This window comes from Pelobates fuscus, chromosome 1 (assembly GCF_036172605.1).
Source record: "Pelobates fuscus isolate aPelFus1 chromosome 1, aPelFus1.pri, whole genome shotgun sequence".
In the NCBI taxonomy this organism is placed as follows: domain Eukaryota; kingdom Metazoa; phylum Chordata; class Amphibia; order Anura; family Pelobatidae; genus Pelobates; species Pelobates fuscus.
In genome coordinates, this window is record NC_086317.1 from 465,636,075 (window position 1) to 465,659,633 (window position 23,559).

Below are 23,559 nucleotides of genomic sequence, written 5' to 3' on the forward strand. Positions count from 1 at the left end.
TAGAAATTTATGTTTAAGATGCATTAATGAGCAAAGAAGCTGTAGGTTGGTATATGGAAAAAGAAAGAAAAAGAAAAAACATTTTAAGTACAAGAACAGTGATTTTTTATTTTATTTTCAGGCATGTTCTGTGATCTCTTGCGGAATAATACTGTATGATCTATTTACGTCAAATCAGAGCACATTGTCATCGCCTGACAATATACACGCTTATTACAGATGGAATGGATTCTACAAGTAGCTCTCAGATCTGCTGCTCCAAGTAAAGTTAAAGAGAAAGCTTGGGCTAATGAGGAACAAGACCTTGACGCTAGCCAATTTACCCAGAACATTAGGGGTCTATGCACTAAACCGGGAGTTTACAAATGACATATTGACTGCAGTAGATATTGTTTCTACCTCGGGTATTATTGTCTAAATCCAACAAGACTTGTATCACCCGATTGCAAATTACTGTTTGATGAACATGACTTTAAAGGGTATTGCTGAGCCTCTTGATATAATTGCTCAATGTGTATAGGTGAAAGGAAGTGGATCAGCTTAGAATTCCATTCACAAGCATTTTTCGGTTCCACCTATTTTATTTGAGGACCTGGCTATTTAAGTGTGGGTAGTTAGCAAGCAAAACTGGACTTATAGCTACATAAAATGTGATGTCCTCCAGGTGTATTTACTGGTACTCTCTCATAATGTTGTGCAACTTAAGTGGCCATGACTTCCAGGGGTCCTGGAACCACGAATTTGCTTGGGTCCATAAAGAATGAAGGAGAAGCCCCAGTCTGGTAATCTGCCTCAGTTCCTGTGGGGTGTTATACGAACACTTTTGGCACCCCGACCACTTTAGTTCAATTAAATAGTCTGGGTGTCATGTGCCCTCCCAGCTGCTGAAAATATTGCCATTTTGCAAGAACAGCAAGTTTTTCATTGCAAAGTTAACTGGCCTCTAGGGGATTTTAGTGGCCTATACTGGCACCTCTAGAGGCATACTCATGAAATAGTGGAGTAAAGCACCATTAGTTGTACCAGATGGTCTCAGACACCAGCTGAGTCGCGCAACGTAGCTTATCAGAAGATAAAAAACAAGGAGAACGAATGTGTCAACATACATCTATTGTTGAACTAAATATACTGGCTGAGTGTGATATAAGTTAGAATCCACTCTTGTATATGGTGTTAGGGAAGACTATCAATTATTCGAGTTTTCTATTAAATAGCTGGAGAGCGTGGGTAACCGGGGAGACTGATGATTCTACTGTAAACAACCATAATCAATCTCTTTATAGCCTGAGGTCACAGATTGACTAAATCTTCATTGCCTGAGGATCATACTGATCTCTCCTCTCTGATTCTTACTTTATAATCCTTCCACGGGACATGATCTAGAGTTCCTATCCAATACGATGCTCAGAACATTGACAGAGCCATAGGAATAAAGCAATCTGTGTTCACACAGGTGCTGATATATGATGTAATACAAGAGGAAGGAATGCGAGGGGAACATCAGTCGTGTCTGTAGATGACGAATGAACTGTAGATCCTTGCCATGTATTAAGGCTCTATAGCTGCACACAATCATTGTTAGTCAATGTGTGCACATTATAGAACATACAATGACTGAAGAAAAATGCTTCTGTCCTCAGAATCCTGCCATTGACCGGCTGCCTTAATGAGAACTAGCTCTTCCCCTCTGTAGCCTCTTGCTAATTGTTATATGTTTGTCTAAGTTAGATGTCATAACTCAGAATATCATTTGGTGACAGGTGACAGCAGTCCTAACGTTTGTTTAACACCAAGAAGGGCTTTTCATTGGGTTAGGAAAAATAGCTTCTTAGAATTAAAAATAGAATCTTTACCATACAGTTATAGTATCCAACAGGTTGTCAAATCCATCCCTCAAGGCTTATTTCTGGAGAGCACTATCCCCTAAATCTGTTATTAATGCAATATTGTCCCATGTGCAATTTAATTGATATGACATGGAAGCATACTTCATATGTTTTGTTATGCAAGGCAGTGCTGTATTTATGACCTCATGGACCCAGAGTTGAGAGTTTTATGGGTCAAATGAGAGCAGGTGAATTCACATTTCAATAGTCACAGTAGTTGTTATAGGACTATATTTGTGGAATAGCAAACCTATGTTCTGAATTCTGAATTCTCCTTCCTGTACGATCCACCAAGCATAGAACAGTCTGAGTACAATGAAGGGAGTGGAATGTAATGATAATTAATTCATAATGAAAAAAAAAATCTAACGCAATTCTATTGGATATTATTAGACTATTTTATTAAATAATTTAAGAATCAGATCATAAATGTTTGGACATTTATATATTATAGAGATTATGCCCTCTGATGTTTTTTTAATTGTTTTTAGAGCATCTTAATATTGTCAGTGTGTTACGATTCCCTAAATAGCACACATTTAGTCAATCAGTATGACATATCAACTAGCAAAACACAACGGAATTTAATCACTTTTTATTTGAGAGAATTATCATAACTTGGTATTCAGTAACAAGTTTATATGGGCAATTCAGCTTTTTCTGGAAGGAAAAGCCTCCCGGAGTCCCTTGTAGTTTTGGACTTTTGGTATTTTATCACAGAATACTACATTTTAAAATACCAGCAAGTAAGGTCCAGCAAGACGTTCAAAGTCTTAATCCTGAGCAGAGTTAAAACTGTACATAGAAAAGCATACGTTTGTGAGTGTATCTTATTTTTTTTTTACTTTTTATGGTGTTTATTTTTCTACACCATTTGTGGTCCCTCTTTGTTTTTATTTATTTTAGTTAGTGTATATTTTATTCATATCTATACTTGCGAAGATGCTGCGGAGTCTTCACACTTCCTTGACTCAATCCTCAATTTACTGAGCAACTGATAAGGCCCCTCCTCTGCCCTTCTTTATATTTCATAATGCAACAAAGTATCCAGTATAGCCACCCTCCCTTACTGCTGGCCTACAGTCATGCCCTCCCTTCCTTTTCAGTCCAGGGAGATACTTTTAAGGGGTAACTTATTGTTTATACCCCAGAATTTACCACTGGTGTTGCATGCCACGAGGGTAATATTGTATTTTCTCGTACATAGAAAAACGCATCTCTGGAGAAATTGAGGAGAGCAGAAGATGATCAGATATCATGATCGCTCTGTATCTTACAATTCCCTGAATATTTCTCAAATGTTAGCATATATTAGGCTCACTGCAGCACTAGTTACAAGGGCAATGTTGAGTTAAAGTTCTAAAAAGCGGCAATCACTATCAGGGCCGGATTAACATAGGGGCTGATGGAGCTGCAGCTCCAGGCCCATGCCCATGACATAGGCCCATTGAGTAAAAAAAACAAAACAAAACACACTACTCTTAGGGTTTCCACCTGGCTGGCATTTTAATGGCACAGTATTTGAGGCTGCCTGGCTGGTGCCGATATTGCAGTCTTACTGGCAATACAAATGCTGGTATTTTTCTCAGTATAAACAGAGATTACTCTGCAATACCAGAACTGGCCAGTAGGGGCTGTGTGTTGAGAAAGGCAGGGATAGGAAGTTCCAGCATATCCCTCCCTGCCTATCTCTACTCAATGATCCGCAGGGAGGGGAGAAGCTACAGAGAGTACAGACAGCAACTCCCAGCCTGCATAGAAAGCCTACAGCTCAGGGAAGTGAGGGATGGGGGGAAAGGCTGCAAGGAGATATGGGGGCACTGGGAGATATGGGGGCACTGAGACACTAAGGGACATTGGGAGACATTATGACACAGACACTTGGGGTCATAGAGACACTTGGGAACACTGGGAGACACGGGGACACAGACACAAGGGACACAGTGTCCTCATGTCTTCCAGTGTCCCCATGTCTCCCAGCCAGTGTCCCTAGTGTCTCAGTGTCCCTGGTGTCTCAGTGTCTCCATGTCTTCAAGTGTCCCCTAGTTTTCCAGTGTCCTTTAGTCTCCCAGTGTCCCCATGTGTCCCAGCCAGTGTCCCCATCATGTGATATCACCCATACATAATTAATTATGCTAATTATTAAGGCCGGTATGTTTTTCCAAGAAAGGTAGCAAACCTAACTACTTTTCACATACTCTTGCTTAAGTATGGAAACTTAAGAGGGATGTATGGGAACAAATCTTGTGTGGACTTTGGTCTCTCTAACACTATGGCAGAATTTGTATGCCCTTTTTACTTGAGGACAAGGCTTTGACAGCCCTACATATAGTAGATAAGCAATACACTGTAAATTGGTTTAGGACAGTTTATTGGAAAATGTCCATAATATTAGCAATTGTCATGGAAACAATAGAATGTTCTAGCTGTTTTGTATTCAGATCAGAACGTTGTCCCACCACTGCTTTTTATGACATGTGTAACGGAAGACTGTATTTCGATGTATTAAATCTCTGCCAGCATTTTGCTTTTGTCATGATCTTATCATATAACATATAAGTGGCACCAAAACGCTCAACCTCTCACCCCACGATTTTATTACCGCTCTCAGTTTTTCCATTTTATATCCCCTTATATTATTTGTTGTTATCTAACAATGCGGTTTTTCAATGCAGTATAGTCGTAGCCTATCATAGTCAATGAGCATCAATATGTTATTTTTGGCAGATGCTGATCTGTCTTCTCACTATATAACCTGTTCATTGTCGCATCTTTATGCGATTGGGTACAAATCTTTGTACAACACTTTAAATTTCGGTAAAATTTATAATAAATAAATGAAAATTCAGTACACCTAAGAGTTCCTGGCAGTTTCTAAATCATTAATAATTGAGTAGAAATAGCCATTCCATGTGACCTCCACTGCAGTAGAAATAGTATTTATTAATATAAATCTTGTGATTGCATTATCTCAAAAACATATTCATGGTCAATGGACTCTTGTAGCAAGTATTCAGAAATGGCCTTAATGAAAGTGCATGCATTGTTAAGCAGTACTATTACAAATTATACAGTTATTCTCCTTTATAACAAACGCATAGTTTAAAACCATTCTTGTGCATGACAGCTGAGGAACTACACAAAGTCAATGTTATTTGATGTCCACAATAAACTGAAGGGCATGCGTGGAATTTTTTACAAACGCAGGAAGCTTATTGGAACTGAACGGAATGGAACTGAAATTAAATCAATATGTAAAAATCTATGACTAGTCCTGTAATTACTAACATGGATCCTATATTAACAACATTAAAGGGACACTATAGCATTAGGAACACAAACATTTATTCCTATTTCCTATCGCTAGTGTCCCCGATGCCTGATTTGGTTTTGGAAGGTGAGTTTGACTTAACGAAGGTGAGTTTAACTTCCCTCTATGAGCTAGTTTCAACACAGCTCCACTGTCTTCCTGGCTGAGATAATCAAGATTGATGACCCCAGCCAATCCAGTTCTCCCATGCTGAGCTGCGCCACTCAAATGCTGCTCAAGGTCAACATTCCATTGAGAACCAAGAACCGAGTTTAGAAAGACAGCTGCTAGGGACATGAAGTGGTCTGGGTGCCTTTACCTGTCCTTTAATGGATATAACTTACAATGGTTGCATTATTTGAACAGTATCCTGTTTTTTAAAAGAGTTTATTCACTAAACTGGACATTTGTGGAGAATTTTCACGCAAACTACACATTTAAAGTAAACTAGCCAAGCTGGGAACATATCGGAGTTAAAAAAAAAAAAAAATACAATGTGTTTTTTTTTTGCAGGCTTATTCACTGTGAATTTCAAGTTTAAGGTCAACATGCCAAAGTGAAGAAATGCTGCAAGTCAGCTATGCTTCCATTTTGTCTACTTTTCTATTTGGTAATAACATTGCTGGTAAAAAAAATGATCAATTCTATTGTCGATTCTCCGCAATTCACAGTTTAGAAAAAAAAAAAAAAAACATGAATGTTTTGTGTCATTAAGACGGATCAACAGTTAAAATAAAAATGCAGCCTGACTGTACCGTGCATACCTCGACGCAGACTTGCAGAAACAGCTTACGTTAGACTAATTATTGTTCTACAACTATCCAGGTTTCAGGCCAGGGCAAGCCATAACCAATCAGCGGCCACACTTTGAAAGGTGTCTGACTGCGCATGGACATGACAGCATTGAAGGTGAACGAGTCAGAAATCCTGAAAGCAGCGAATGACTATAAAAAGAAATTAAGGTCAAAAAAGAAAAATGTTTACTGTATTTTTTAAGAGTTCCTTGCTTCTAATTTAATTTCAGTCGGGCTTATAAAAAAAAAAAAAAAAAAAAAAAAAAAGGGTAAGATGATACAGAGCTTCTATGAGCAGATATTGGAGATGATATTACTGGATACACCTAATCAATGCTGTGAGGTCTGTTAATAAATGGAAGTAATTACTTGTAAACATTAATATTCCTTTAATAGGTCAATTGCTCCTATACATGTGATAGACTAACAAGTTAATTACTCATAGACCTTTATTCTCACCAGTATTATTTTATATAGACCGTGAAGTCTACACAGATGATTGAACTCCCAGTCATAACCGACATTAAATCTATTGTATTTACAGTGGGAACACATGACCCTGAAACCTTAATAGATTTATGGATTTAGTTTGAGATTGAAGCTGATCCCTCAGGTCGTGTGTAGTATTTATATCAGATTATGACTTGGGCTTTCAGGAAAGGGTGTAAGAAGTGGGAGGACGGATCCTCCCAGATCATTTTGCATTGGATGAGAAGGGACAGTTCCCCCCTAGTTATAATGGTTTGCGATGTATCTACGAATTAAAAGCAGATTTAATGAATGTTTGGTGTATACATACCTGGGTACCACCTTATGCATTATCAGACTTTGTCATGATATCTTTTTATACCATGTATGACATTTTTTATTATTACAAATTATTTTTTTCCATCTGTTATATTTTTTTATTTTATTTTGTTAAAATGTTCTTGTCTATGTACTTAAGAATAGTTAATGGTGTTCGTAATAAATTTCACATTTACATACTTTGCCATATATTTATTTTTTTTTATTATATATAAATCTTTATTTTCGTTTTTTTTTTTATAAAACAAATTCATTCGAGTAAAGACACAGCTTGCAACAGTATAGTTTTTAAACGGTACCAGAGATTATTTTCCAGTGACAAATCAATAAATAGTAATTGTAAGTACCGGTCAGACCTTGCATTGGTAAGCATCTTCATTAGACAGTATTCTGCTGTGTCTTACCTCTTACGTCCTTGCATACATACAGACATACTTGTCATACATATCTCCTAAACCTTAACCATGCCTCCTGCCCATTCTCTCATCTACGGATAGCTATCTCTGTGGGGGGGGGGGGTTATATTGCGGTTGATAAATCTAACCCAAGGGGTCCAGACCTCATTATATTTATTGAGAAGAAATCACAACTGAATATTTTAGGGCAAATTTTAGGACAAAATAAATTCATACAGCAAAAAATGATTGAAATCAATCAATTTACTAACTTATCACTTTTCTTCTAAAATGTGCAATTCTCTGGTGTATCCCTGACAATTCCTTGTTAAGTTGGTCCATTCCATAGACTGCATCTTACAACTTCCACAGTGATTGTGAGCAATTTTGGCAGCTGGACAACAGAGTTTCATAGTAAAATGTTCTCCGTCCTCCAGATTTTTGGACCCTTTCAACATCTATATGTAGTTGTAGAACAGGCCTACATAAATTGGAGCTGTTAAGAGGACTAATCCACTCACACAAGTTAGGTGCAATGTGTTGATAAATCTACAGTCTATATGCTGTTTTTTTTTTAAATTAATCTTCTTTAGATTTTTTTTTCTTTTTTTTAACTACAGAGACAAAGCAAAATTAAGGTCTTTGGTTATTGATGGTCAGCTTTTAACTTCCCAGAGGAAGAAACTGAATCCTGAAAAACTACTGTCTAAAGACCCTGCTTTGCCCATAAATCCCGTAATCTGACATAGAATGTACAGGAAACATCATGATTGGTTGACTTACTTCTATGTCTGGGAAAAGCTCCCTGCAGAAGAGGCAAAGCATGGGGATTTACAGCAAATGTAGGAACTTCAAATATAAGCAAGTTTTCCATTTGCAATTTATTTTTTTGGATAAATTTTCAATGTATTAAAATGGATTGTCCCTTTAAGGGTTATATTTAAATCATGACAGTGTCAGAGCCAGGTTTATTCACAGGGAGCATGAACACCGCATCTGTCAGGGTTATGAGCCAGATATAGAATTACACTTTATTTGTTATCAGATATATTCTTATCTGTAATAACCCCTTCAAGGCATATGGTGTGCCGGGGCAGTCATTTAATCATAGGATTTTACTAACTCATATCGATGAAGGGTTAAACTACTTTCTAAATATAATTTTGAATAACCAGTATTTAATCGTCTCTTAATGCCTACAATCACGAAGAATTTATCCACTTTGATATTTTATATCAAACAGAAAAGGGAAATTACCCATTTGATGAGAAATATAGTAAAACAGAAACAAAAACAATGAAAGGTTGTACAATGCCAGGCAATCAAGGATACATGGTCAATGATGCAAGGAATAAAAATGAATATATTTTGATATGCGTTTTGAATATATACCCACTGCACAATGCGTTCCCATATCTTTGCAAAAGAGTGATATTTAAATTTAATTTTTCAATCTTCATGTGAAGCTATCTCAAGCTGAGATTCCGCTTTTAAAGCTTAGGTTCAATTGTGCTTTCAATCTGGGTTTCTGCAAGTCTAGTGTTTTCCTTAAGACCGTGAGATTTATCTGTGTGGCTAAAAATTTAGCCAGTGCTTATATTTGCTTTGAGATCCAGCTGTTAAGAAAATTATAAATCAGAAATAAAGACAGCAGATGTACTCTAGACAAGCACAAAAACCTTAAACAAATAGGGACCATTGGCTACGCAACTGCAAATGATTGTATGAATGTATACTACAAACTCCAAACCCTCCAAAATATATATCAGAAGGTGACAGTAATAAAAATTAGCACCGGGTAAAAGTTATGCGAAATTTGCATTTGATAGTGTTTATATCTAATCTATTACGCTGGGGTAGAATTCTACCAGAACAATTTGAACAAATGCCATAGTGCAACAAAGTAAAAGCAACGAGAAATTATATTTATCAGATAGACTAAGCTTCTAATCAACTGTCTGTCTTTATAATAATGGACTTAAATCAGACCTTGTCAATTGTGCTTATGCTCTTGTTGCTTCTATCTCTATTGAAGCCCAGAATTCTCCTGTCATCATGCGGCAGTGTGGTACGTACTCTTTTTGGCTACAATCGCTACATCCACCTGTCTCAGGAGACAGCTTCTGTTTGCTACTAAGAAGGGAAAGATAGGTGAGGATAAGGAAGTCCTAAACAGAGATAATTCAGGATTTGTTATTATTGAAAAAGGCATTGAGAGCTCCGGGGCTTGTAAGATGGACAGATAGATTGGATTGAGATGGACGAAAGATATTGACACAGGGTAACAATATGTTTAAAACGCATCCTGCAAGTATCACTTCAGCAACACCTCCACCTGTTTTCTGTCTATAAGTTTCTGTAATTAGGCCCATCCTAATCATCAGTACCAGACCTAATAGGCTCTTAACATAGCACTGCCAGGAGCCGCTAACAAAAAAAAGCCAGTCGCTAAGAGCTCCCATTATTCTCTACGGGAGGATTTTTATTCGCTGCTGCCAAGCCTAAAAATTGGCTAATTGATAATGCGCGTGTAATCTCGCGGCTGCTAAAGGAGCAGATTGTTAGTTTGTCTTTGGTCTGGCATGTGTCAAACTGTGACTACTTCAAAGGCTTTATGCCAGAAAATGTATTACGCTTGAGTTGGACGTTTTACGCTACTTTCCAATACCGCGAGTCAGAATAGTAAATCTCACGGATCATTTCAAACAAATACAAACGTAAAACGTTTTTTTGCTTGTACTGGGTTTACATGCATTGATAATTTGAGCTATAGGCTTCATTTTCAATTAGTTAGCTACAATTTGGTACAGCTTAAATGCAACTTGTTTGAATGGGATGCAGCTAAAAAAATAAAATTTTCAGCAATTTACTCAAAGAAATGATAAGGCACAGACTAGTCCCTGAAATAAAATAAATCTGGTACCTCAATCTAATGACGGACTGGAAAAATCTGACAATAATCATACTTTACTTGAAATTTTCCAAGCCAAATTACTAAACTGTGAATTGTTGTGAGAATAACAAAACATGAAAACATAGCGGACTTTGAGATTTAGTTTCCAGTTGACTATTTAGTCTAAAATGAAAATTTCTGAAATTTCACAATTTAAGAGTTCGTTCATTTTTATTATTCAAGTCCAAATTGAAGGGAATTGAAACCCAAATGGCAAACCTTAGGCAGAAATAGCCAACCCATGATTATGCACATTTATCGGAAAAATAATTTAAGATCAGCTAGTTTGGCCTAAATGCCAGCTTTCAGATTGCATTGCACTTCAATTCAGACATTAGCGAATGAACCCTACAGAGCAAAACCCTACTGTGTTTTGTTTTTTTTAACTAAATATCTGAATATTGACAAGATGCAAGGTTCTTTAGGGGGCGAAGAGTGCAATAGGCCATCACACAGCTACACCTTAATGTTCCCCAAAAAAAGGACTTGAAGAGACTGCTATTATACACAAAAATGTGAGCAACCAATTAATCAGATACTTAGATATGATAATGCAAATAATCAGACTGATGCTCGAGTCTGTTTAATATGTGATGCCACTATCTCCTACATTTATCAAAATCACTTTTCCTTACTTAACAGCATACTCTTTAGTAAAAAAAAATATTTTATGTAAAACCTTGAAAAAAAAAAAATGAATGGAAGCCCTAACTATCAATTTTTTAAAAAAGTATTCTCATTTTTCTGCGAATATGACTAAGGCCTTAATTTAATATTATCAGATTATCTTTTCAAAAGATGTCATGTTTCTAGATAAACTTTTCAAATGTGTTGATATCTGTTTTAAATATGATATATTTGTTGATAAATTAAATATTTTGGACAAATCTTCAATTTAATATTGAAATATTTTGAAATCTTGATATATGTTTTATATATGATACTTTTTTGGATATTTTATTATTTTTTGTTAGCCAAAATATGAAAACATTTAAAAGTTTTTTCCAACAACATTAAATTAAGGCCATCATTTGATCTACTAAGATTTGGAAGATCGTGGTCAGCCCCTCTCTGACAAGTATGGGGACATCACCTGATTGGTGCATGCACACAGTCAGACATGATATTTGAGTCTCTGCAGTTCGGGCAACAGTTGCTTCTTCGGGACAATGACAGTATTCCAAAATAAGTTGTCCTGTATAATGAAACTAGCAACTAGCACACCTATCAGAGTCATTGGCAGATGAGTGGCAAATCTATCTGCGTCGTACTAATGCAATTTGAAAAGTTAGAGCTGTAGAGCCCTTCAACTTCCCCCGTAAAATATCCACTGCACTAGTGTAACGTCTCTATTAGATATTTAGTTTCTCGTCGTCTGAATTCATTCGGTGTGAATAGTGATGAGAAGCACTCTCTCAGAATCCCACTTGTCCTCTTAAGTATCTCACGGGCACTAATCCTGCATTGCTTCAATGTATGTCTCTAGCTATTGAATTTTGAAATAGGAATTTTTCTTCTTTGTAGCTCTTGAAATTTGCATGTTAATTTACAGGCTTACAATGCTGCATTTACAATCTATCAAATATGATATCATTCTAATAATATGCAGGACATTAGCACTTAAGAAAATTAATTCTTGGCAGCCTATTAATGTCTGGCATAAATTATTCAGTGTACAATTCTTAATTCAAAAACCCAACCCGTTAAAAAAAAAATACACTCATTTATCATTTTGATCATTTTTTCCCCCACTAGAGTATAACATAATCACATTTGTCCAGGCATGTAACATTCACTCCATTTAAAACAAAAGTATTACTTTTGTTACAGAATCTGGCTTAAAAAATAGATCAGTCACGTTGGAAAAAGGCATTTAGCCTTTATTTATGTTAATTTGTTTTTACGTATCATTATTTTGTAAGAAAAAAAATGTATCTATTCACTTTAATATAGTTTAACATTGAGGTTTCAACAGCTTTCTAAAAAATGAGCAGCCAGGGACTTAATTGTAAAACAAGTCACATTATCAATAATTCCTTTCTCATCTTGGGCAAAGACTTCCTGAGCAGACTCCAGAATATAGATCTTCTATATGTCAGAATGGACTTATCTCCAGTAATTGCCATGACTTTTCAGCCACAGGGGATTCATCATCACCATAAGGAGCCCAACTAAAGATGGTAGATCTCTATTCTTTTTTTTAGGATATTCCCTGGCTTCCATGTCGCTGTTAAAATTCCATAGTTGCCCACAGCAAAATCTTTAATTTCACTGTAGGTCAATGTAGTTCTACTTGCAATCTCAATGATTACAAACTTGATGAAGCCAAACTCAAAGTCCCTTCTGAGGTCAATTATTCTGCGGTGCAAGCAATAAACTATTTAACATTCACAGGGATCCAGCTGCTAAAGACTCTTTTAAGTTCAGATTAAGTGACCAGGGTTACATTTATTGACAGACCAGGGTGATTATTATTGTGTTGTTTAACATTACCTCTACTATACAATATGGCAAATTCAGTTAAGTGTTAGTAAACTAACATCTTCAAGGCACTAGACTATAAACTCCAAGATAAACAGACTTTAACATATATAGACAGTATCATTAAAGGAAAAGAAAAGTAGAGAGGTAAGCCAAGTGATATAGACCCACTCACATAGACCTTGTGGAGAGCTACATTTTATAACAACATATCCTTAAACAATAAGGGGGGCAATATAAGTCTTAACAGGATGTACTAGAGAAGATAAGCATATGCAGGGCCCATTAATGAGCTATTAAACCTAGAGTCATCTGAACAAACCTGGAATGTTCACAGGCACATCCACTGAAAGAGTAAGATAAATTAAAAAGTGATAAAATCATGTAGGAAGCAAATATTATTTTAATTAAAAACCAAAGTCTGTTACTAAGAATCAATGGGCAATTAAAATAATATGCTTACTTTCTCTTAAAGGCTAAGTTTCTGGTGCTTCTCAAAGAAAGTGTCCCTGGTGACCATCGCCATCTTCGTCTTGCAGGTCCTCTTAAGCATCTGGAGCTTCAGTTATCAGGAGCTAAGTCAACTTGTGTACTTGCTTGCGTACAACACTGAGGTCTATGAAGGATCCTGGGAGACTGCAAGAACCTCAGTACATCAATGCCTGATTCTTTTATCTGTCACTTGTGATGGCTACTGTGATTGGACAAAAGTTGACAGCGAAGTTCTGTTTTTTGTCAACTTTTGGAAACCACAGTCTTGCAAATAAGACATACTTTGTCTTATGGTATCTTTGAATTACATTGGTTTTTCAGTGAAATTACAACACAGTCTCGATTTGTATTTCATAAAGAATATATAACATTTTCCTCCCCATCCCCATTAACTCCACTACTGAGAAACTGGGTGTTTCCTCCAGGAATGACATCCCGAGATTCTAGAAAATTTAGAAAGGGCGGGCTTACAGAGATTCTGCCATCTCTACGAGAGGGATGAAGTAATTAATCACCATTGGGAGTTTGTTGCATTAAGGGCATTTCTTCAGAGTGCTATAATAGCTATGGCAAGAATCAAGGGAATCTCTAAATCTCTAGCTTTCCTTATTTTCTACAAAAATAAAAAAAGTTTTTTCATTATGCACATGATTAACAAAATGGATGAAACTGCGCACATAGGAGCATACCTAGATAAAAATACTATGATTATTGTGCTAGACACCTTATTCCTGGCTAATCATGGCAGCATCACTTATGGGTAGCTCCTCCCTCAGGACCAGAACAGGACAGGAAGCAGAATACTAATGACACTAGTCTTTTTTGTCCTCAGGCAGACAGGATTTTCCTAATTTTAAATGGTTTTATTCTTTGGCCACCTTCCCATATGCACCATGGGTCTACCAAACAAAGTTCAGCCTATCTTTATCTGAAGATCCCAGTAAACAACCTGTTTGGAATGGGACTAACTGGGATAGGTTCAAAGTTAGTTATTTAAGCTACTTCGAGGGAATCTTCACATATTCCTCCTTTACCGTGGATATTTATACAGCACGGAACAAAGGTAAACAGGGCATATATATTGTAAGTCCCTATCTATCCACCTACACAATGTCTGCTTAATTTCAAGTAGACTGCTATTTGACAGACTAGCATTTCGTGTAAATTTGCCTCTTTTTTCTACCGAATGCATTAGGTTTCTTACCTGATTTATGTGCTCCTTTTAATATGTCCCTCTAGTTATTTGCCAGCTCCTTTTGTGGGTATTTATATAGCAGTTTGTTTAAATTGGTTTGAACGAGTTGGTGTCCCGTTCGCACGAATGAGCATGCGTTTGTTTCTATTTATTTTGTGTGGTTTCTCTCTAACCTACAAAACTGTGTTTCTGGTCGCAATTCCAACCACTAAACGTATTTCTGAACTTTTCATCTCAAGACTCCTATACTCTAATCTTCCATGACAGAGTTGTTCTTAAACCGATTCAAAATTTCCTTCCTAAAGTGGCATCTAATTTCCACATGGGTCAAGAAGTAGTTTTACCATCCTTCTTTCCAAATCCTTAAACTCCAGAGGAAGTGAAACTTCATGAACTGGATATACTAGAGTATTTAATAAAATATTTGGAAACTACTAAAGACTTTAGGAAGTCAGAAAAATGTTCATCCTACCTAATGGTTCAAGGAAAGAAGAAGCAGTCTCTTCTTCAACACTTTGGAGAAAGAAGAAGAAGAAGAAGTTATAGCAGATGCATACCGAAAGTATAATAAAACTCCGCCGGCCAAGATCAGAGCTCATTTTACAAGATCTCTTTCTACAACTTGGGCAAATTGTGCAGAGGTGCCTCCGGATGATATCTGATAGGCAGCCACTTGGTCTTCGCCATGGAGTTAATACTGATGTTATTTAATTAGATTTGAGTAGCCTTCTAGAATTCTTGAACCCCAGGACAATACTCAACTAGAGATATCTCCACTTGTCCAGCATGTGGCCAGTTCTCAGGGAAGATTCTGTGCTTCGTAAGCCATTGTACACCAAATATTTGGTATCATCGTCATGTTCTTTTACATTAAAATTATTTTTGCCAAATTTTACAAATGTTCATTAACTCAAAAATGTGTGTGAAGAAGTTGTGTTCATGAAATTAATTTCATTATAATGATGCATATTATTACTGATTTAAGTAGGTTGCTTATTTGAGTTGCAAAAAGTAGAAACAAACAATTTAATTTGAATATATTACATTGTTCTAACGTAAATATATATATTTATATATTGAATGCAAATAAAATATAGGCGCTTAAATGAACACAAATAACCAAATGTTTTTCTACTGACACAAAGTGCTGAATTCTTTTTTTTATTTTGCTATTCAATAATTCACCTCCCAGCATATTGATCTTTTTGAAAGCCTTGGGAATTCCATGGGCTGGTGCAGGTCTTTTGCTTCAAAATCTATCTCCTGACTCTGATGTGTAGATGTGATCTGTGACACATGGCCCTCACTGCATGAGATCACCGAAGCACGGCAGAGCAGCTGGGACCTGGGCTATCCGGTTACCAGATAAATACGAAGAGGCCCTTTTCAGCCAAGCCTTTCATGAATGAACTTTCATTATCTTACCCAAAAGCTATAGAACAGTGATGGCTAAACTTTGTCATGGCAGCTGTCATGTTCAGTCAACCTGAGAGCCCACGCCAGCTGCCGTGCCAAGTTTGGGCACTGTTACTATCGAACAATTGATTGTATTAGTATTTGGGTATTGTCCCGGAGAGAAGAGCTGCAGACATTTCGATAAAGAAAGCCAAAGTCTTATTGGCTGTTGATGGAGTGTAACTTTCAGAATGTTCCATCTGAATTAATAGACAAGTAATTAGTTATAATAATAAACAATATACTTTTAGAAGTTTAATCACTCAACTGGGAACTGTAGAGAACTAACAAAATAATTTTAAATTGTAAGTCAAAGTGACCAAATTGGAAAGTGTCCAGAACTCCTTTATTGATGGTTACGCTTGGTTTTATATTTTAAGTTCACTTGTCAATTCTATAAATAGTTCAGTAGATAAAACATTAATCTTGCACTGAACATGTTTTTAGGAATATAAGAGGCCATCATGGGCTTTGTGGATGGAAAGATTTTTACCCTACAAAAAAAACTAAAAACTCCAAGCTCTGATAGAAAGCTTTATTCTTGTGATGTTCTGCAGTGAAATTATTATAAAAACATTAATGTATTATCACACTGGGAGACAGTCTAGGATTGACCTTGATGTTCTGTGTTTTTACATAATTAGAGGATCTAAGTGGGAAATATCATATTATTGTTGTAGAGTCGAATATGCTCCATCCTGTAATCTGCCTTAATGCACAGTACCCAGTATCTAATCATTCTTACAGAAACGTATCTCCGAACCTCAAACTTTCTACAATGGGGTTATCATCGGTGGAAGGGAACTCAACCAACAATTTAGCAATGTTCCCATGTATGTATAGGTTGGAGTAAAAAGATACAGCCAAACATGTTTTTATAAGCATTAGTACAAAAGAATAATTTTAAAGTAATATTCTTTTGATTCAAAAACAGCAAATATATATAACAGAAATATATATATATATATATATATATATATATATATATATAGAGAGAGAGAGAGAGATAGCTATTAGTCATTAAAGGAACACTCCAAGTACCAAAACCACTACAGCCTGGTGCCCCTCATTTTAAGGAGTTTTAAATGGTTTGACTCTTTACCTGAGGTCCTCAAGGACCAACTTCACTATCAAATCCCGAAAACCAAAGTTCTTCACCGTGAGCTGTAGTGGATATGGTGCTTTGAGTATTCCTTTAAATTTCATTTTATTTTTTACTTTTTAAATGCAAGCAAAGATTCAAACACTGACAGTCCTCTCTCTCTAACACACACATGTATATACCCTTTCCCTCTCAATGTGGCCAAACAAAAGCATAGAAATAGCCTTTTTCCCCAATCGGACAATGCGATGCTTGAATATATACAATTATTTTTATTTAAACGTATATTCAATCATAAAAAAATAACTATCGCTTATTTAAAAATCTTTATTATTTATATTATTAAAAGAAGCAATGATTTATTTAAAATATTAAATAATTAATATTTCTAAGTATTTTTTTTAGAAAAGCATTTAATCATCTTTCTGGCGCGATTTCATTGCCTGGTCACTTTTTCAGACAATTGTTAGAATAATTAAATAATACAAACAAAGTAGAGATCAAAAGAAAAGGGGCCTTTCTAATTTCCCCTTAATATCAGATGGATGGATGTAATTACAGAGGAGATTAAATATAAAATACAAGTGAGAGTATCAATATACCATTATAATTATATATATATAATAGCACATTCAGATAGCTAATTAATAAAGCTTTTAATAAAACAAATATTCCACAAATATATGTAGGTAAATGTGCACTCAAGCCATTACAGGAAAATGATGCCCATTTATAGGCTTGCATAGGACAGCTCAGGAATATAGTGGGGCCAACCAATGGAAGTGCAGCTTAGGCAAGTGCCTGGTACTCACGTTGACTGCACACCTCACCCCAGTAACTGCATCAACTATGCAGTTTTACAGAGGTATGTCAAAGAGGAACGGTTATCAGCAAATAGGAAACAGTTAAAATGTAATGTCATTATTTGTTTTTTTTAGTAAAAAGCTATTTTTTTAAAAAATAATTATAATCTCACTGAGCTGAGCTTCAAAATTTAAAATCATATAAAATGCATTAATATGTAGGTCTTCAAATCAAAAGCAACCAGACCATCAACAGATTATGTTCTTCCTGCCATATTATATCCTAAAGTAACACTGCTATTGTCCAAATATTGCAAATCCCATTATCTATTTTGGTATAAGAAAATAGAACAACCATTACCATACATTATATGACATATCTCGCTCGCCAGGTATTGTACCAACAGACGCAAATACAGTAAAAGGAATGCCCGTTCCATGAGGACATCCCATGTTATCTCATGTACCATGAATGTACATCTCAAAGGACCACCCACCATCCACAATGCCATTACATCCCATACTTAAACCATCTAGTTAAAACATGAGATATGGGCTTACTCAATGCAATGAAGATATTATTAATGGAAGAGCACTTACCGGTTTCAGTGTTCTCATGTTCTGTGTCGGTCAGTGTAAGGTTGGAGTTGGCCCTGCTGGACAAACAGGAACTCCTGCCAGATTTGGTATTACGCGCCCAGAGTCTCACCGGATGTTCTGGAGACAAAACAGTATCTGCTTCTGTGTCTGCATCGTTGTCACCTGTCATTGAGTAGCCACAATGTGGCAAGCCAAGGTCGGTTCTGTAGATGGTCCCATGTGGTGGTGTCACTTCACCAAGACCCAGCTCTTGCAAGGTAAAGCTGCCACCTATGAATAAAGTAAAGATTAATTGCTTATTTTGTATTTTGATATTTCAGTAATCTTCAGCTCAAAGACATGCAATATATTAAATAATACGTATTGTAATTATAAAGTGTTTCCTTTTTTTTTTTTTTTTAAACAAAGTTCTGATTGTCATGCACAGGGGAGAAACAGAAATAAGAGCCCCTTGGGGGAGGAACGGTAACTTTCACTATACCCACACATATAACAAACACACATCATATTCAACCAACCACCACACAATTGCACTTGGCCAACCCTCTCAAATTTCATATTTGAATACACATATAACTGTCTGACATACATCACGTTCAGCCAAATCCCCGCTCTGACAGCACTAATCCAACCATCCATAGTACACACATGCAAATCACACACATCACACTCAGCCACACTCACTCAGAGGCGTTCTGTGTTTAATTCATACACTATGCACATAACTAACATTTTTGATGTTGTGGAGCTCTGTGATACAATGTACATTACTCTGAGTGTATTGCGGAGGAGCTCTTTGATGCACATTATTATGAGTTTTTCTGCTGTGGAGCTCTGTGATGCATCCAAGCACTATGAACATATTTATCCCAAATCCCTACAGTTTATAAATTAATGGAAAATACTTTATTTACTATACATGGGTGGGGCCACATTCACAGGCCTTGAGGAACCTGAGAGGGTAAATATGCAGATGTGTAGATCCATACCTCCCACAATAGGTGGGCCTGTCTGAGAAGTGGGCATGCTTACCCACTGAAATGGGTGTGTCAGATTGGTGTCAAGCACCTTAGGCTGACCGATAGCCTCCCGGATGCCCCCTTACTTACAGGACACGCAAAGAGTCCCAATGAAGTGTTCTCTGCATGGTCCTAGTGCGTGCTGCACTGGCAAACACATCCAATGAAGTTCTCCTGCTGTACTGCCCGAGAGACGAGTTCGTGAATTTTATATAATGACCATTTAACCAAGTCATTATGTTGTACTTATTTTTCTGACTTATAGTCACTTTTTAATAATAATAATAATAATAATAATAACCATTACATTGAAACCGAAAACTAAGCTCAATGTCTAAAACACAACAAACATCTCTGAGACAAATTTACAGGGCGAAAAAGAGCTGACATTCATTCCACGTTTTGTAGTACGAAGTGGTAAAGCAAGCCCGTTACATCCTACTGACTAAATCGCTTCTTGTACCTCACACCTTTTTAATTAACTAAGGCAGGTAGCATTTCCTGACATTCCTGACAGGCAGAGAGACTGAGCCGTTCACGGGTCCTAACTTCAGCAGCCAACTCGGAGTACAAAGCAGCCTGTGATAATTGTACCCAGACAAAAGCTCTGTGCCTTGACAAAACGAAATACTGCTTGACTTCAAATGTTTTACCAAAGTTCTACAGATTAATCAACTTGATTTACGGAGACGTTATAATTTACACCAGGCTTTCTATGGCAGCAGCTTTATTGAGTAGCCCGGGAGGTGTTTGGAGATAGCTTAACCTTTTCGGTGGCAGTAAGGACGATGATATATTGCAAAAAAACTGAATGTAAAAAAAAACGAGAAACACACAAATAACTCAAACAAAAAGTAATCAAAAACAAACAAAACTCCCGCAAAGGACTCATAAATATCAAGTTAATAAAAATCGATTTTATTTTAATGTTCTTTTTATTATTATTTTAAAAAATAAACATATAAATAGAGAGAAAGAGAGAAAGTTAGAACGTATATGGTGACATTTCACATGCGCCATTAAATAAATATTTACTTTCAAGTTCCTTTTAGGAAATGTTTTCAGCAATCAAGCAGTGAAACTGTTATGAAATGACGGTTTGTGCAGTTATGCCGTTTGGGTAGCGTAAAGAGTATATGGTATGACCTTAAAGGGACACTCCATGCACCAAAACAACTTTATCTACATGATGTTGTTATGGTGCCAGGGGTTAAACCTCAGCATTTTCACTTATGGGAAGCGTGGAGTGCCACGAGGCAGAGGCACCCCTCATTGGCTGAGAACGGTCAGCTAATACTCTCAGCCAATCAGTGACTCCCCAGTCACTAAACTGACTCGGATAAAGTACATTTCTATGTGAAAATTCAGAAGCCGGATGCAGCCTGCACTGGAGGAAACTTAGGGGTTAAACTGCTCGAAACTGGTTTAACCCCTTGAGGTAAGAGTGTCTCTGTGAGCCTCCTGGCACTATAACAAGTTCATTTAGATGAAGTTGTTTTGATGCTTGAAGTTCCCTTTAAGGCGACAGGTGTTATAAACATCATTATTCCAGTGTTGGGTTATTTACAGATACATTCTTAGAGGGAATCTTAATATATTTGTTCCTGGTTTTTCAGGTGGAAGTGGGCCTTTGGCTGTGCACCCACACAACTTAGATCATTAACTGACTTTTCATTAACTGACTCACACTGTTCATTTAAGATATATTATGACAAATATGATTTTTTTTTTTTTTTAAATACTTTTTGCATGACAAGTTAACTACAGAAAAATGAGGGCAGCCATTTCGGCCCAAACAAACAAACAAAAAAAAAAAAACTGACTGAGGATGATTAGTTTTGATGTTTACAGACAAACAGATGCTCGATACTTTAATGCAATCAGTGGATTCCTATAGAGGAAGTGAGGGGTATATTATTTTTAACCTATGAGCATATGAGTTGAGTGTCCTCCTGCTAAGGAAAAATCCGCAACATGTTTAAATTTCTCCATTTTACATAATTTCTGGAATACATGAATGCAATAGTAAAAAATGTCAATATACTTGTGTGTATTCCATTGTAAATACCAATTCTTTCATCGCACAGGTTAAATGCGAGTTGCTCAGTCATCGAGCTTCCAACATTAGCTGTTTTAATAAATGCTATATCAGGGAACTGAGTCTATTAGACCACATTATATACAAATTAGCTCATTTGGAAACTCTGCTTTGCCGTAGCAGCCAGAATCACTTGACCTGATTCACATCGGTAACGGGCTTACGATAGCTGTGAAGGGATTAATATGATGCTCTCGTAGTTGTTAACCCGGAGCTACTGTTTACAAAATGCCATCTGTTTTAGCAGTACCTAAGCTTAATAACGTCCTACAAGATGCAAAGTGTTGATCATGTGTTGCTAAATTGCACATTAGCAATTACATTAATGGTAAAAGTGCAAGCGTAACATTCCCACGTGAAACAAGGTAAATTGTGATTTGGGACGCCTCTAAAATTGGTCAACCTGCTATCCTGTACAAGTCATTTTCACTCTACGTTTCCAATATGACATAGCACTATGATTTGTTTAGATAGGCTTCTGATTTCAGATTTCTCTGGAGCGACATTGTGAAGGTTTTACCATTTGATCAGAATGTTTTGAAAACTTTGATCGTGCAAGAGCTCAACTTGTAAAATATCCAGTTGTAGTTGCAGTAATACTGCCGTGTGCATTATCTTGCATTTCAAAATAAGGACTTTACAATTAGAAAGGGAAAGGTAACTTACAAAAAAGTGTTACGTATAACAATTTGAGGTTGATACATGAAGAGATTTGCGTGAACTTGCTACTTAAGGTTAATAAGTGTAAAATAAATTTGTTCAAACCTAAACTAAAAGCAATGGTGCTGTAGTATCAGATATAGATTTAGCCGTGAGAACCTGGCATTATAATTTTAGCAAATATCCAAAATGGAACCCATCAATGAAAACTTTGTAATGTCATTTTTGGAAATACCCAAAGTGGAGCCAGCCAATCGAAATTGTCTAATGTGATTTCAGTAAAATATTCAAAAAGGAACCAGGAATGATAACTTTTTAGTGTGGTTTCTATAAGCACTCAAAGTGGATCCAGCCGGTGAGAAAGTCCCAGAATCATTATAGACTATAATTCTCCATCTTTTTTCTGCTAGCTATCTCACAATCGCATCAATTGCTCATATCTGAGATGGCATGCCATTTTATGTGTCTATCGTACCGATGTATAATCCTTTATCCCTATGGCTTTTTTGTAAAGGACTCTGTGCAATAGTATTGTGTAAAAAATGTTAAATTAATAAAGTGATCAAACTTTAGTTTTAGTGACATTAGTGAACAAATTAAAAACATTCGGCCAATGAGAACCTTATGATGTGAGTTAAAGAACAACTGTCACCTCAAAACTGTTTTTGAATGCATGTATATGGCTGAAGGATCCTGCGAATACTAAAGACAGGGAGTTGTTTTTAAATTTTTGTTTTTTTACATATACTTCATCTGAAAAGAAAATACATTTCCTCTTGAATCTTCTTCAAAACGCCATAAAATTATTATTATTATATTAAAAAATAGTTTTAAAGTGACACCTTTAAGTAACTATACTACTGAAAAGAGCCGATCAGAACCTTCCAATGTGAGTTAAAGGGTCACTTTAAGCTCTATAATAACTTCACGTTGCTGATGTAGTTATGGTGTAAATACCTGTCCCTTTTGCTTTCTGTTTAAAATGAACAGCTTTATTTATTTGTGCATGGCTGTCTCCTTGGGCTGTCAATCAGCCAGACGGAATACTCTCTTCCTGACTGGCAATATCACTTTTCTGCAACTTTTGTATCCGGTCAAAACCCGCACAACACACAGCATGCTAACATCAGACACCTTGGACCGGTTGTTCATAGCTGGGTGGGTTACGCACAGAGAGTGTCAGAGTTCCTGCTGCCCGGTTCTCGGGTAATTTAACTTTCTAACTCACTGATGAAGAAAAACATAAATAAATCGGTTCTAGTTGTTTACTTTTGAAATTTAATGCACAGAAGTTGTCTGTCCCTGCAGAACTTTAGAACTTCAGCTTCTCGCATGCTTGAGATTCTGGCCGGGGCTGGTGGGATTTAATAATCAACATTTGATATAACGGAATAGTGAAAGAAGCACTTGCTGAAATGTTAAGAATAATATTCCAGTCAACATCATACAGTGGTTGGCATATCCTGTTAATAATTTGAGCTATTTCAATGAATGCACAAAAACAAATAT

General features: G+C 36.4%; 1 protein-coding gene across 1 annotated transcript in view; it reads right to left on the bottom strand.

Moving 5' to 3' along the window:
- Positions 1–23,559, bottom strand: part of TENM4 (teneurin transmembrane protein 4) — a 1,183,725-nt gene that overhangs the window by 434,569 nt on the left and 725,597 nt on the right. Inside the window, exon 7 of the mRNA XM_063431236.1 lies at positions 18,274–18,543. Within this exon, the coding sequence (XP_063287306.1) occupies positions 18,274–18,543 (270 nt within the window). The remainder of the gene's footprint in view (positions 1–18,273; positions 18,544–23,559) is intronic.